The following is a 12,805-nucleotide window of genomic DNA, read 5'->3' on the forward strand; positions in this document are numbered from 1 at the left end:
ATGTACGCAGGTCCCGTGTGCCTGTGCGCGCCATGCAGCCCAGAGGGGCGGTGCCACCCCCAGCAGGTACGCAGGTCCCGTGTGCCCAGTGTGTGCCATGCAGCCCAGAGCCACCCCCAGCATGTACGCAGGTCCCGTGTGCCCGGTGCGCGCCATGCAGCCCAGAGGGGTGGTGCCACCCCCAGCAGGTATGCAGGTCCCGTGTGCCCGGTGCGTGCCATGCAGCCCAGAGGGGCGGTGCCACCCCCAGCAGGTATGCAGGTCCCGTGTGCCCGGTGCGTGCCATGCAGCCCAGAGGGGCGGCGTGCCACCCCTAGCAGGTACGCAGGTCCCGTGTACCTGGTGCGTGCCATGCCGCCCAGAGGGGCGGCGTGCCACCTCCAGCAGGTACGCAGGTCCCGTGTGCCTGGTGCTTGCCGCTGCCTGTCACTTCCAGCCCCTCCCTTCCCAAGTGACCGGGAGCCAGGCTGCAAGGTCTCATCACAGCCCCCTCCCTTCTGGGGCCCGTGAGCACCTGGGGGCAGGGATCCAGCTCCAATCCTGCTGCAGGCCTTGGCCCACTGGGCGTGTGCTCCGGACAGCTGGCAGGACGGCAGGACCATGGGGCTCTGCCTGGCTCCCGTGGGAGCGCGCACAGACGCAGCGCATGGGATGTGGGGCTGGCTGTGCAGGTACCAGCCAGGCCAGTGTCTGTGTGAGCAGCCGCCAGATGCCGGGAGCCCCCTCTCCCCCGGAGGAGTGGGACCCGCCCACTAGGGAAACTCCCCACCATTGCAGGGACTGCGCACACACCCTGGGGGCGGGGGGGGGCGGTGATGCCCCAGGGGCCAGCCCGCACTCCCCACCTTGCCCCTGCCCTGCCCAGCGGCGCCAGGCTGCCTAACGACTGCTGTGTCCGGGCTGCAGGGAGGCTGGCGCTGAGCGAGGAGAAGGAGCAGAATGAGACGGCGAACGAGCAGGAGCCGCGCCTGCCGTCAGTCGGGATCGCTCCGGGGAGGGACGAGAAAGGAGACGGCACATCAGGCAAGGACCCGCCCTGGGACACCCTTTGGCCAGATGCTCCTGCAACCTGAGTGACCCCCTGCTCCCCTGCCCCAAACGCGCCTGCTTCAGTCACTAGGGACCCAACCCCCCACCACCTTGAACCGCCTGGTGCCTCCCAGAGCCCCCTGCTGCTTGCCTTGGCTCTAGCATTCCCGCCCAGTTGTGCCAAGCGGCCGCCTGTCCTGCCACCCCAGAGAGGCATCTAGTGCCGGGGGTGGGCTTTGCTGCAGCGGGAGTCACTGACCTGGGGGGCCTGGGCAAAGGGGCTGTGGCAGTGAGAGCGGGGGGGCACAGTGGGCGAAGGGGCTGTGGCAGTCAGTGGCGGGGTCTGGGCAAAGGGGCTGTGGCAGTCAGTGAGAGCGGGGGGGCACGGTGGGCGAAGGGGCTGTGGCAGTCAGTGAGCGGGGGGGGCACAGTGGGCGAAGGGGCTGTGGCAGTGAGAGCGGGGGGGGGGCTGGGCATAGGGGCTGTGGCAGTCAGAGCGGGGCGGGGGGGTCCCTGGGCGAAGGGGCTGTGGCAGTCAGTGGAGGGGGGGCTCTGGGCGAAGGGGCTATGGCAGTCAGTGGAGGGGGGGCACGATGGGCGAAGGGGCTATGGCAGTCAGTGGAGGGGGGGCTCTGGGCGAAGGGGCTATGGCAGTCAGTGGAGGGGGGGCTCTGGGTGAAGGGGCTGTGGCAGTCAGTGGAGGGGGGGCACGGTGGGCGAAGGGGCTGTGGTAGTCAGTGAGAGCGGGGGGGCAGTGAGAGCGGGGGGGACACGGTGGGCGAAGGGGCTGTGGCAGTGAGAGCGGGGGGGGGGCTGGGCATAGGGGCTGTGGCAGTCAGAGCGGGGCGGGGGGGTCCCTGGGCGAAGGGGCTGTGGCAGTCAGTGAGAGCGGGGCAGGGGGGGCCTGGTCGAAGGGGCTGTGGCTGTCAGTGAGGGAGTGGGCACGGTGGGCAAAGGGGCTGTGGCAGTCAGTGGAGGGGGGGCTCTGGGCGAAGGGGCTATGGCAGTCAGTGAGAGCCGGGGGGGAGTGTAATGGAACTCCTGGATGCCGGGTTGAGCTCGCAAACTCAGAACGGCATGCCATGGAGGTGCCTGGTCTCTGCCCCCGCCCCATGTCCAGCGCTGGGCCTTGCAACGCAGGAGATCTGGGCCTCGGAGCCAGGACAGCCTGCAGGGAAAGGCGCCAGACCAGCTATAGCCCGACGTCTAGGGAAGTGCAGGTGAAGCGTGCTGGGGTGCAGGGAGGCGGTGGCACCGTGCCCGTGGGAAGGTGAATGCCCTGGACACGCTCTGTCCTCTGGTTCCTCCACAGGGCGCTGTGTCCCCCCGCAGGAGAGTGCCGATCCCTGCCGCTCCATCTCCTCGGACAAGAAGCTGATGCGCGACATACTGTTTGCCAAAAGCCAAGTGGAGCCGGAGCGGGACCTGCTTGTCCCTGAGGCGTCAGCCTCTGCCCAGCGCCACCGAGCGGCTGGGGACCAGCCGAGCCAGGCAGGGCTGCAAGGCAGTCAGGACCTGGAGAACGCCAGGCCCCATGGCAAGGCCCCTGACGGGCAGGTCTCTGGCGCCCGGACCCGGCTCCCGCGCACCCAGTCCAGCGTCGAGGCAGAAGCCAACGCTCAGAACGTGGAGCGGGCCCTCCTGACCCCGTTTAAAAAGGACTTTGAGTTCATGTGGGATCGTCTGGAGACCGGCCCCATGCTGCTGAAGATCAAAGACCTGGACTTCTCAGACCTGGGTGAAGAGGAAGATTTTGATGCCTTAGAGCAAGGGGCAGTAGGAAATGACTCTTTCCATGTGCCTCCTCCACCACCTCCTGGCACTGGGGCACTGACTGCAGGAGGCCTCCTGGCTCCCCCACCACCACCCCCTCCTCCTAGCTGTCCCCCACCCCCCGGCTGTCCTCCGCCCCCACCACCCCCTGTTCCTGGCTGCCCACCCCCTCCTGCCTTGCTGGGGCCCCCTGCGCCAGATGGCCATTCCCCTGCCAAGAAGAAGAAGACTGTGAAGCTCTTCTGGAAGGAGCTGAAACACCCCAGTTCCCGTGCTGGGGCTGGCCGGTTTGGCCGGGGCACCGTGTGGGCGTCCCTGGAGAGAGTGGAGATTGACGCGGCCAAGCTGGAGCATCTCTTTGAGTCCAGAGCGAAGGAAGTGCTGAGTTCCAAGGTATGCAGCAGGTCGGGGGCCAGCGGGCCAGTCCTGACAGCCTGCAGTGGGTGTTGGGGCACTGTGGGGTGTGGCCCGAGCACTGGCTGCCGTGGCATGCAGGGCTCCCTGGGACCGGCGGGTGTCTCAGGTCCGTAGAGGAATATTGCTGGTGCGTGGGAGGGGCCCAGTGTGGAGCAAAGGCCTGGATTAGCTGGGTTTTCCTTGTCACTCCCTTTCTCGTAGCGTCAAGAGGAGGATGGTCCTGCTGGACTTCCCGGAGCCTGGGGGGGTCACAGTCCCGGGCCCACAGTCCGAGCGATGCTCAGACACTGCACCCTTGGAGTGGTTCCTTTGGTTTGGTGCGTCGAACGTCGTAGGAAAGCGCCCTCCTGGGTCATGGATCCCGTCCCTGCTGGCATACGCAGCCTGTGGACTAGTAGCCCTTTGCGGGGAAAGTGGAGTGAATTCAGTTTGTCAGTTCCACTGGAAGGTCTCACCGAACCCTCCTGTCTGTGACTGGTCCCCTGCTGGTAGCATCCCAGCTGTCTTCCCAGGGCCGTGCTGGTCTGCACTGCTAAGGCAGCCCAGGCTTGAGGGTGGGAGACGGGGTGGAGGGTAGGGCAAAATCCAGGTTTGCCACATGCAAAAAGATAAACCCAGGAGCAGACCGATTCCACGTTTTCTCCCAGGGTGTAACAGCCGCCCCAGCCGAGTGTGCGGTCCGGGGTGGGAGGATTGTGTGGCTTCTCAGAGGAGCGTAATATACCACGAGAGTGGAGAATGAAATTCAGCTCTGTTGGAAGTGAGCTAGTGGATCCAGGCTGCCCTGCACAGCCAGATCCTGGCTCTACAGGACCCATTACAAGCGACGTTTCTGTAGCAGACAGTCTGTCTCCACGGCTGGTACCCAGTTTGGGGTGCATGCCGCTATTTCTTGGTAACTGACCCCAGAGAGAGGGTCCACTCTTCCTTGGGGCCAGTCGAGCCCGGGTGCATTAGTGTCCCCTCACTGGAGAGAGAAGGGGCCCCGTCTCTCCAGGCACAGCTCGTCTTGCACCTGGCATGGCCAGTGGCATCTCTGACAACCCGAGCCCAAGGAGGTGCTGGAGATGCTGGCTGTAGTGAAAGTGCAATAGCTCTGCTGTGACCCCTACCAGCGTGCAAGGCCGTGCTCTGAAATTGCAAGTTCTGTGGGGTAATCTCCTCACCCACGGGGGTCAGGAAGGACCTTTCTTCTGGGGATAGCACTGCACCATGGCCTGGGTGCATGGGAGGGTGGTGAGGTGGAGCTGCCTTCACCGGATCCTCTGTGTTTGAATAGCTCAGTGGCCTGCCGGGGAAATGTGGCTGTGTTTCAGGGTAGCCCGTGCGCTCCTAACCTGCCTTTCGGCCCCTTTTCTTCCGTTTCCCATTCCCCCCCCCACCGAAGAAAGCTGCTGACGGGAAGAAGTGCACGGTGGTCCTCGACCCCAAGAGGAGCAATGCCATTAACATCGGCCTGACGGTGCTGCCGCCTGCTCACATCATCAAGACGGCCATTCTCAACTTCGACGAGTTCGCCATTAACAAAGAAGGGATTGAGGTGAGGCTGCAGCGATTCCTCCCACGAGCCGTTTCTGGTAGTAAATCTTTCCGAGTAAAGAGCAGATGAGCTCCAGCCCTGGAGGGTCACCCTGCCCAAAGCGCGTCTCAATCCGTACTGGGTTTCTCCTCAGCACCCCTGTCTCTTGTCCCTGCCATGCACAGAGAGGCTAAGGGACTGGCCCAAGGCTGTCTGTGGCAGAGCAGGGCGTTGAACCGTGTCCACTAAATCCTAGACTAGTGCCCGGACACTGGACTGGCTCCTGGAGAGGCCAGCCGTCCTCCCTAGCCTGTAGTGTTCTCCGACAGCACTCCGGCTCCAGGGCTGCACATGCCACGCGGGTTTTCACAGACCTGCACAGCCCAGGCCAGAGCATTTCACTGTGTGGTTCTGCCTCGACTCAGCACCCTCTGGAGCACAGCTCTTAGAAAGAGAGGCCCAGGTTTGATTTAAAGGCTGCAAGGGACAGGGAATCTGCCCCAGCGCTAGGTCACCTGTTCCAAAGCTTCATTATCTTCATTGCTAAAAAGGTGCACCTGATTCCGGTTTGGCCAGCTTCCAACCACTGGATCTCCTTCAGTTTTTATCTGTTCGGCTAAAGAGCCCTCGGGTGTCAAAATCTTCTCCCCATTGGCCCAGGAAGCCGCCCATCCAATATTCTGCTAGAGGAGCCTTAAATACCTTAAATAATTATCCTGTCATTCCTTCGGGACGTGGGCAGGGTGACTCCCAGGCCCAGTCCCCAGCTCGACACAGGAAGGGAGTGCTGGGGAGAAGCAGCTGCTGTTAGTAGCGTGGGAGCTGGCGCATTCCCTTCCCCAGCCTGTGGATGTTGCTGTGTTGGAGAGTGAGATTCCGGCACAGGCCCTGCATTGTTCTTTCCTGACATCCCTGTGTGACAGTCGCTGCATCTAGATGCTGGGTGGGCAGCCCCTGCGCATAGCTGGGTATTTGTGGGTTCCTTGCAAACAGCGTCTACCCCAGGCTGGCTGACCAGTCTCTCCCGGCCCTTCTCCAGCTCCAGAGTTCATCTGATCTCATTGCATTTTGGTTTTGCCCTGGGCTTGGCCCGTGGATGCCTGTGGTTTGGGGAGGATGAGTGGTTCCCCCACCCGCTCTGTCCTTCGCTGCCATGTGGCTTAGCTTTGCAGGAGGGGTGCTTGACTGATTGCTCCTGGTTCCTCACTAACAACGAACGGTCCCTTGAAGGAGAGCCCCGCGTGCAAGCCCTTGTGAAGGCAGACTGGAGAGTGCTGTAAGATTGCATCCCCGTCCCCATCCCCTTTGCTCACAGCAGAGCTCACTCCCGGCTTCGCTGGTCCTTGTGTTCTCTTCTAGCCAGAGCGAGGAGAAAAGCACCCGTGCACCCCCAGGATATCGGCACTCCGGAGAGTTACTCTGCTGAGGCCAAGAGCGCGCAGGCCTGAAGGCTGTTTGGTTGCCCTGTGCCCTGTCGATGCTAGTCCCGGTATGGGGTGGGTGAGGTGTCAGTACTCGCCCAGGTGGGCATAGCCCAGTCCAATGAACCATGATCTGTGACCCTTCAAGGCTACCACTGAAGCCAGCTTGACACAGTACTGCTGGTACTACTCTCTGTTTGGGCAGCTAGACCTGACCTGCTGCCTCGGACGTGCGGCTCCTTGTGTCTTACAGAAAATCTTGACCATGGTTCCCACTGACGAAGAGAAGCAGAAGATCCAGGAGGCGCAGCTCGCCAATCCCGACGTCCCCCTGGGCTCAGCCGAGCAGTTCCTGCTCACCCTCTCCTCCATTAGCGAGCTCACGGCTCGGCTCCAGCTGTGGGCATTCAAGCTGGACTATGAGAGCATGGAGCAGGTAATGGCACAAACCCAGCCCACTGGCCGTTTCCCCGGCAAACCAGACCATGAACATCCCTGACCTTTGGGTTTGGTAGTGCAGATTCCCCTGGGCATTCCCCTGGATCTCTGCACCCCCTGCCGTGCCTGGGGACCCTGTGGCAATTCAGTCCCTGCCTGCTGTTTGCTTTGGATAGGGGCATGGTACAGCCGCGCTCAGCAGCTGTAGGCCAAGGGCCCGGGCCCGCTCTGCAGGGGCCAGCAGCCCAGCCTCCCAGGTGCAGGAATTCCCCTGGCTCGGGTGAGTTCCGCGTCCTTCCTGCTGAATCCAAGGTCAGTGAGCCCACGCGGCGCTGCCCCCTGTCCCAGGGCGGAGCGGGACCCGCGCTGGCTGTGGCTAGGTCCCTGGCTTCCGGGCGGAGCGGTGAGTGCGTGCGGGGGCTGGAGCTGGGCGTCGCTGATTTACCAGTCACAGCAGCTGCACCTTTCCCTGTTCAGGAGATCGCGGAGCCTCTGTTTGACCTGAAATTGGGGATGGAACAGCTGGCCAAAAACCAGACCTTCAGGTGTATCCTGGCTACTCTGCTGGCCATGGGGAACGTCCTCAACGGCTCCCAGGTGAGGGGTAGAGGGAGGGACCTGGGGTCTCCTGCAGCTGCCCGCGCAGAGCTCCTGGGGGACGAGGTGGCTGCCAGCCGGGGCTTAGAAAGGGATGCAGAGTCCCCGGGGGGAACGGGGCCGGGCCGCCATCGAAGCTGTGCGCCCAGACCTGCAGCTGTGCCTTAGAGAGCAGGCAATGTGGGGCTAAGGTGCCAAGCTAGGTGGGAAATGCTGGGGGGCGAGGGGGGCTGGCTGCTGAGGGGGCCAGTGCCTAGCAGCAGGGGGACCTGTAGGGTTGCGCCCGGTGGGCTGACAGGGCTTAGTGCTGGAGGCTGGTCTGTTGCGTTGCTGCAGAACATACCGAGATCTTGTCAAGTGAAAATCCAGGCAGGGAAGTGTAAGGGAGAGCAGAGCGGAGGATGGAGTCCCCTACTAAGGGGAATGGCTATCTGTGGAATGACGGTGTTAGGGCCCGCCTGGGATTGCGCCAGGTGCTGTACGAACACATTGTGAGAGGCAACCCTGCCCCCAAGAACTCATGGGCTAAACAGACAAGGCGTGGGAGGGGAAACTGAGGCAGAGAGGTGACGGCCACGCAGCAGGTTGGCGGCTGTGCTCCCCCGTCAGCGCTCTGCCCACTGGACTACGCACTGGTGTCCAGGGAAAACAAAGTGGGAGTAGACTGTGTGCAAGGCGGCAGTGCCAAGCTGCGGGTGGTCAGAGCGATCTAGAGCAGCCCCAGCTGAGACGCTGGGCCATAGCTGAGCTGGGCGGAAGGGGGTACAGAGAATGTCAGGAAGGATGGGGGGAGGGGCTAATCGGATCAAATAGCTTCAGCCTCCAGAGGAGCAGATAGCGTGGAAACGGTGCTGGTGCATACCCCTGCCAGGGAGGGCCACAGGCCTGGGATTGCAGCTGTGAAACTCAGCCGGAGAGGCAAGGGGCAGAATCAGCTGCTGGGAGAGGGCAGTTGACTCCGGGAAGCGGGGAGGGGTGACCCGGGCTCCCCTGGCTCTGGCTGAGCCTGCGTTTGGGTTTCAGAGCCGGGGCTTCGAGCTCAGTTACCTGGAGAAGGTCTCGGAGGTGAAGGACACCGTGCACCGGCAGTCTCTGCTGCACCACCTGTGCCACACGGTGGTGGAGAGGTTCCCCCAAACCAGCGACCTCTACTCGGAGATCGCAGCCATCACCCGCTCAGCCAAGGTAAGAGGCGTGTCGGAACCGGCAGATCTTCCAGCTGCCCCCAGCCCCGCGGACCCGGGGAGCAACACCTGAGCCTGGCGAGCTGCGTGGGTCATGTGGGGACGCAGGGCAGCGAGGGGATCCCGAGCGAAGCACGGCCATGGGTGTATCTTCACTCCTTCCTCAGGTTGACTTTGACGAGCTGGCGGAAAGCCTGAGCCAGCTGGAGCGACGGTGCAAAGCATCATGGGACAGCCTGAAGGCCATCGCCAAGCACGAGACCAAACCGGGCCTGAAGAGCAAGCTGGTGGACTTCCTGAAGGACAGCTCCCGGAAGATCCACGTTCTGAAGGTGGTGCACAGACGCATACTCCACAGGTCGGTCTGCCTGCTGGGCACAGACCCCCCGGGGCTTGCTATGGCTGCCCTCGTGGGGCAGGGGGCGAATGGGGGTGGGGGGAGAATTTGGCTGGGGGGAAGGGGTGAACGGGGGTGACAGGGTAGCAGGCTGTGGGGGGGGGAGCATTTGACTGGGGGGAGGGGAAATGTTCCTTATTCCCAGTGGAGTTGAGAGTGTTCCCAGCTCTGCGGGGGCAGGGAACTGGAGTGGGGGGGGAGGGCTGGCAGAGGGGGAGGGGGGGAAATCCGGGCTGATTCAAGGACTCCCCCTCCCTTCTGGCAGTGATTGTCAGGGTAGCCTGAGGCGGCTCCAGGTGCAGGAGGGATCATGGGCCCCCCGTGTCCTCCCCTCGCCCCCAGCTGCTCCGTCTCTCGGCAGGTTCCGCTCCTTCCTGCTGTTCCTGGGCTACCCGCCGGCGGCCGCGCGGGACATGAAGGTGACGGGGTTCTGCCGGCTCCTGCGGGAGTTCGCCCTGGAGTACCGCACGTGCCGAGAGCGCGTCCTGCAGCAGCAGCGCAAACGGGCCGCGCACCGCGAGAGGAACAAGACCCGGGGCCGGATGATCACGGAGGTACGGGGCTGCCCTGGGGGCTGGGGGCCTGCTGAGCCCAATGCCTCCCCTTCCCCTCACGCTGGCCGTCTCCTCTCTCCGCAGATGGAGAGATTCTCCGGCATGGCCGACAGCCCTGAGGCAAAGCCCTCTCCAGCCATGGGGTCGGCCTGCCCAGAGCAGCAGGCGGATGCAGGCCACGAGACCATGAAGAGTGTGTTGAGCTCGGCTGTGGAGCCCCACAGCCGGCGCAGCAGGGCCAGCCGAGGTAGGGGTCCGCGGCCAGCCCGGTGACTGCCCTTGCCCCAGGGCGGTGCGGGAGGGCGCGCCGGGCGGCAGCTGGCATCACCCTGACGGCATCTCCATGTGCGGCTCTGCGCAGGCCCCAGGCTCAGCTGGGCGCGTGCCGGGGCCCCACACTGTACGGAGCGGAGCCCGGCTCTCCCAGCGCACTGGGCTGTGGGCACGGATCCCAGCCCTGTCTGTGCTGCGGCTGCTCCCGGGCCCTGCTGTATTTGTGGGACCGCTGGCTCATTCCTGCCCATGCCCCAGCGCCTCGGTGCTGGTCTGTGAGCAGCCAGGGCCCCCGTAGGCCCCGCGACACGAACTGCCCAAACGCCCCCCTCCGATGGAGGACGTGACACTGGGGGTCCTGCCATCCCGCACCCCCCACACACACCTAGAGGACAGGATGCTGGGGGCCCGGCCAGCCCGGCCCTTCCTCTCTGGGGCCCAAGTCTGGGGTCCTGGCTCGCTGCCCAGCTCAGCGCTGCTGGGCTGCCCCATTCATGGGGCCCCTTGGGATCGGGGAGATGGAGCTCGATTACTGCTGGGCCACTTCCCTCAGCCTGCAGCGGGGCTCGCTCAGGGGCAGGCAGGGTGCAGCACTGCTCCCCAGCCAGGTACGGCCCCATGGGCTCCAGAGCGCTGGCCTGAACTGGGGGACACCACGCGGCCCACTCCCCAGCTGCAGGGCATTTGGGGGGAGCATGGGGTGTGGGAGGGATTGCTGGGGTGCAGAGGAGAAGCTGTTGGACTCTTGGGGATGACAAGCATTCAGCAGTGGTGGGAGGAGGTGCTTGCTGCGGGGTTAGGTGATGGGTTTGGCAGTGGGAGGTGGGTTTGGCAGGGGGCAGTAGGGCAGCCGCGGGGGGAGGTGGGAGCTGGCAGCTGAGGGATGGGAAGCAGCCGAGTGGCTGTGGCAGTAGGGTGTGGCAGCCGGAGGTGTTGGCTGGGAGGGGGCTGAGCTTGGCAGGGGGACTGGCTGCCGCACACCAGCTGCTCCGGTCCCTCGGCCGACGTTCCTGTGCTCTCCGGGCAGGCGTGGGTCGGTCAAGCCCCTCCAGCGGCTCCGTGCCCCAGGACGACAGCTCCGGCTCCCCGGCCGACGCCTCGGATGAAATCATGGATCGTCTTGTGCAGTCCGTCACCCACAGCGCCGGCCCGCGGCCGGGCGCCACCAAGGAGCGCAAGAGGTCACGTGTCAGCAGGAAGTCCAGTAAGTGCCATCCCCGGGCAGAGCCTGCCATGGGGCCAGGGCTGAGCCATGCCATGGCATTGCTGGGCAGGAGGGGCTCTGCCTCTGCCAGCCAGGGTGACTGCTGGGAAACTGGCCTCATGGTGTCCGGTCTGACCCGCTGGGCAAGAGAGTCTTCGTGTGCAAAGCCTGTGGGAAGCGGAGCCAGGAGCTGTGCAGGCCCTGGTGTGGGCACTGCCCTGGTGCTGCTGCCAGCCCATGGGGGGAGCGGGCAGGGGGCAGACCCCAGGGCGCCCACCATAGCCCCAGCTGGCTGGTGCTGAGGGGCCGCGCAGGCTGGAGGCTGTCCCACTCCTGCAGAGCCCGGCGTGGCGGCTGGCCCAGAGCCCGCAGAGCAGGCGTGGGCCCCTCCGGCCTGGCGGCTGGGCTGAGCGTGTGGCCGTGTCCCGGTTTGGGTGGGCTCACTGGAGTCTCCCCCGTGGCTGCTCAGAACAGGCGTGATGGCGGGGGCGGAGGGGGAGGGCCGCCCCCTGGGCAGGGTCCTAGAGCCATTTGCCGCCCAGCAGACCTGAGCTGTGCCCTGCCTGCTGACCCGCCCTCCGTGTGACGCCGGCAGCAGGGCCCTAATTCTGCCTTTCTCCCCAGTGCGGCGGACTCTGAAGAGCGGCCTGAGCGATGACTTGGTGCAGGCCCTGGGCCTGGCACAAGCTACCGGCGTGCAAGTGTGACGGTTGCCGTGGCCAGCGGAGCTGCTGCGGAAGGAGCCTGCCTAGAGCCCGCGATGCCCCACTCCCCGGAGCGAGCGGGCCCATGAACGCGCTGAGCGGGAGCCCGGCCGGCCCAGCCCCGCGCTCTGCGGCCTGGAGGAAGGCAGTCGCTGGGCAGGGCCGGTGCTTGGGGAGCACTGAGCCCCTGCCCCGGGGTCGCAGCCCAGCATGACTGGCACCACTGGAGCCCCTCTGAAGCGTCGCCTGCTGGTGCTACAGGATGGGCACTCCCGCCACAATGACTACTGCTTCTCCCCACCCCCACCATGGGCCTCCCTGCGTCCTGTCCCCCCCACACACCCTGCCCTATGTGCCGCTCCGCATCCTGCCGTCCGTCCGGCCCGTGCTTTCCTGCAGTGGGGCCGTGCGCCGAGTGGATTTGCTCTGGGGACACTGTAGCATTTGAGCCCTTTGTGAGTAGCTGGCGAGTGGGACGTGTGCTGTGGATTAGTTTGGCTGGGCCCTGCAAAGAGAAGCGCTGGCTGCGGCAGAGGCTTGGGCATGGATGGGCTGATAACACTGCCACCGCACTCCATCTCCTTGGGTTTGCATCCTGCCTTTCCCCTGCAGGTCGCTGGATTCCAGGGCTTCTCCGAGACTTCCCAGGGTCCCGCTAGGAAGCGAGTAGCATTTCCCTGGTGGCTGGCACTGGCTGGCACCTGCATCCTCCCAGGGCTCCTGGCCCTTCCTGGGTGCTGGTGATGGGCAGGGTCTGTGTGTGCACTAGCTGAGCAGTGCGTGGAAGCCCCCCTCCCCTGGGGGAGCGCAGGGCTGGCTGGTCGCCGGGGATGTGCAGTCTGACCCCCGTTATGGTGAGTCGGGTTGTGTGCGCTGTAGCCACCCTCCAGCAGCACCTGGGGTGGGAAGGTCCCAGGGCAGTCGCTGGGGCCGGTGCCAATTGGACTGAATAAAGACACCTGCTGTTGATTGCTGTTCTGCGGTTCTCTGTTCAATACAGCCGGGCAGGAGCCCGGCTCTCCTCTTCCCTGCCCATCCCAGCTGCGTCTAAGGCCACTTGGTCACAAGGTCACTGAGCTCCGGTCACCCCCATGGTGTGCAGGGAGCTCCTCATCCCACCCCTCTGAGCCGTGGGTCGCTGGCTGTGCTCCCATCCCCGAGGGGCTGTGTTTGGGGCCCGCCAGTGGCATCTACCCTCTCCCTGAGCTCAGCTGCGTTTCGGCCCCTGGGGTCGTTGGCACGGGCGCTGTGCTGGGGTGCGGGGAGGGCGGGTACTGAGACGAAGGGCGTGGGGA

General features: G+C 64.7%; 1 protein-coding gene across 1 annotated transcript in view; it reads left to right on the plus strand.

The window, feature by feature from the left end:
* The window catches only part of FHOD1 (formin homology 2 domain containing 1), a 60,459-nt gene extending 48,785 nt beyond the window's left edge, over window positions 1-11,674 (plus strand). Inside the window, exons 15-25 of the mRNA XM_065416354.1 lie at window positions 907-1,023; window positions 2,342-3,195; window positions 4,607-4,759; window positions 6,413-6,595; window positions 7,075-7,194; window positions 8,218-8,379; window positions 8,546-8,736; window positions 9,137-9,329; window positions 9,414-9,576; window positions 10,630-10,806; window positions 11,431-11,674. Of these exons, the coding sequence (XP_065272426.1) occupies window positions 907-1,023; window positions 2,342-3,195; window positions 4,607-4,759; window positions 6,413-6,595; window positions 7,075-7,194; window positions 8,218-8,379; window positions 8,546-8,736; window positions 9,137-9,329; window positions 9,414-9,576; window positions 10,630-10,806; window positions 11,431-11,513 (2,396 nt within the window). The 3' untranslated portion in view covers window positions 11,514-11,674. The remainder of the gene's footprint in view (window positions 1-906; window positions 1,024-2,341; window positions 3,196-4,606; window positions 4,760-6,412; window positions 6,596-7,074; window positions 7,195-8,217; window positions 8,380-8,545; window positions 8,737-9,136; window positions 9,330-9,413; window positions 9,577-10,629; window positions 10,807-11,430) is intronic.
* The last annotated feature ends 1,131 nt before the right edge of the window (window positions 11,675-12,805 follow it).

This window comes from Emys orbicularis, chromosome 14, assembly GCF_028017835.1.
Source record: "Emys orbicularis isolate rEmyOrb1 chromosome 14, rEmyOrb1.hap1, whole genome shotgun sequence".
Classification (NCBI taxonomy): Eukaryota; Metazoa; Chordata; order Testudines; family Emydidae; genus Emys; species Emys orbicularis.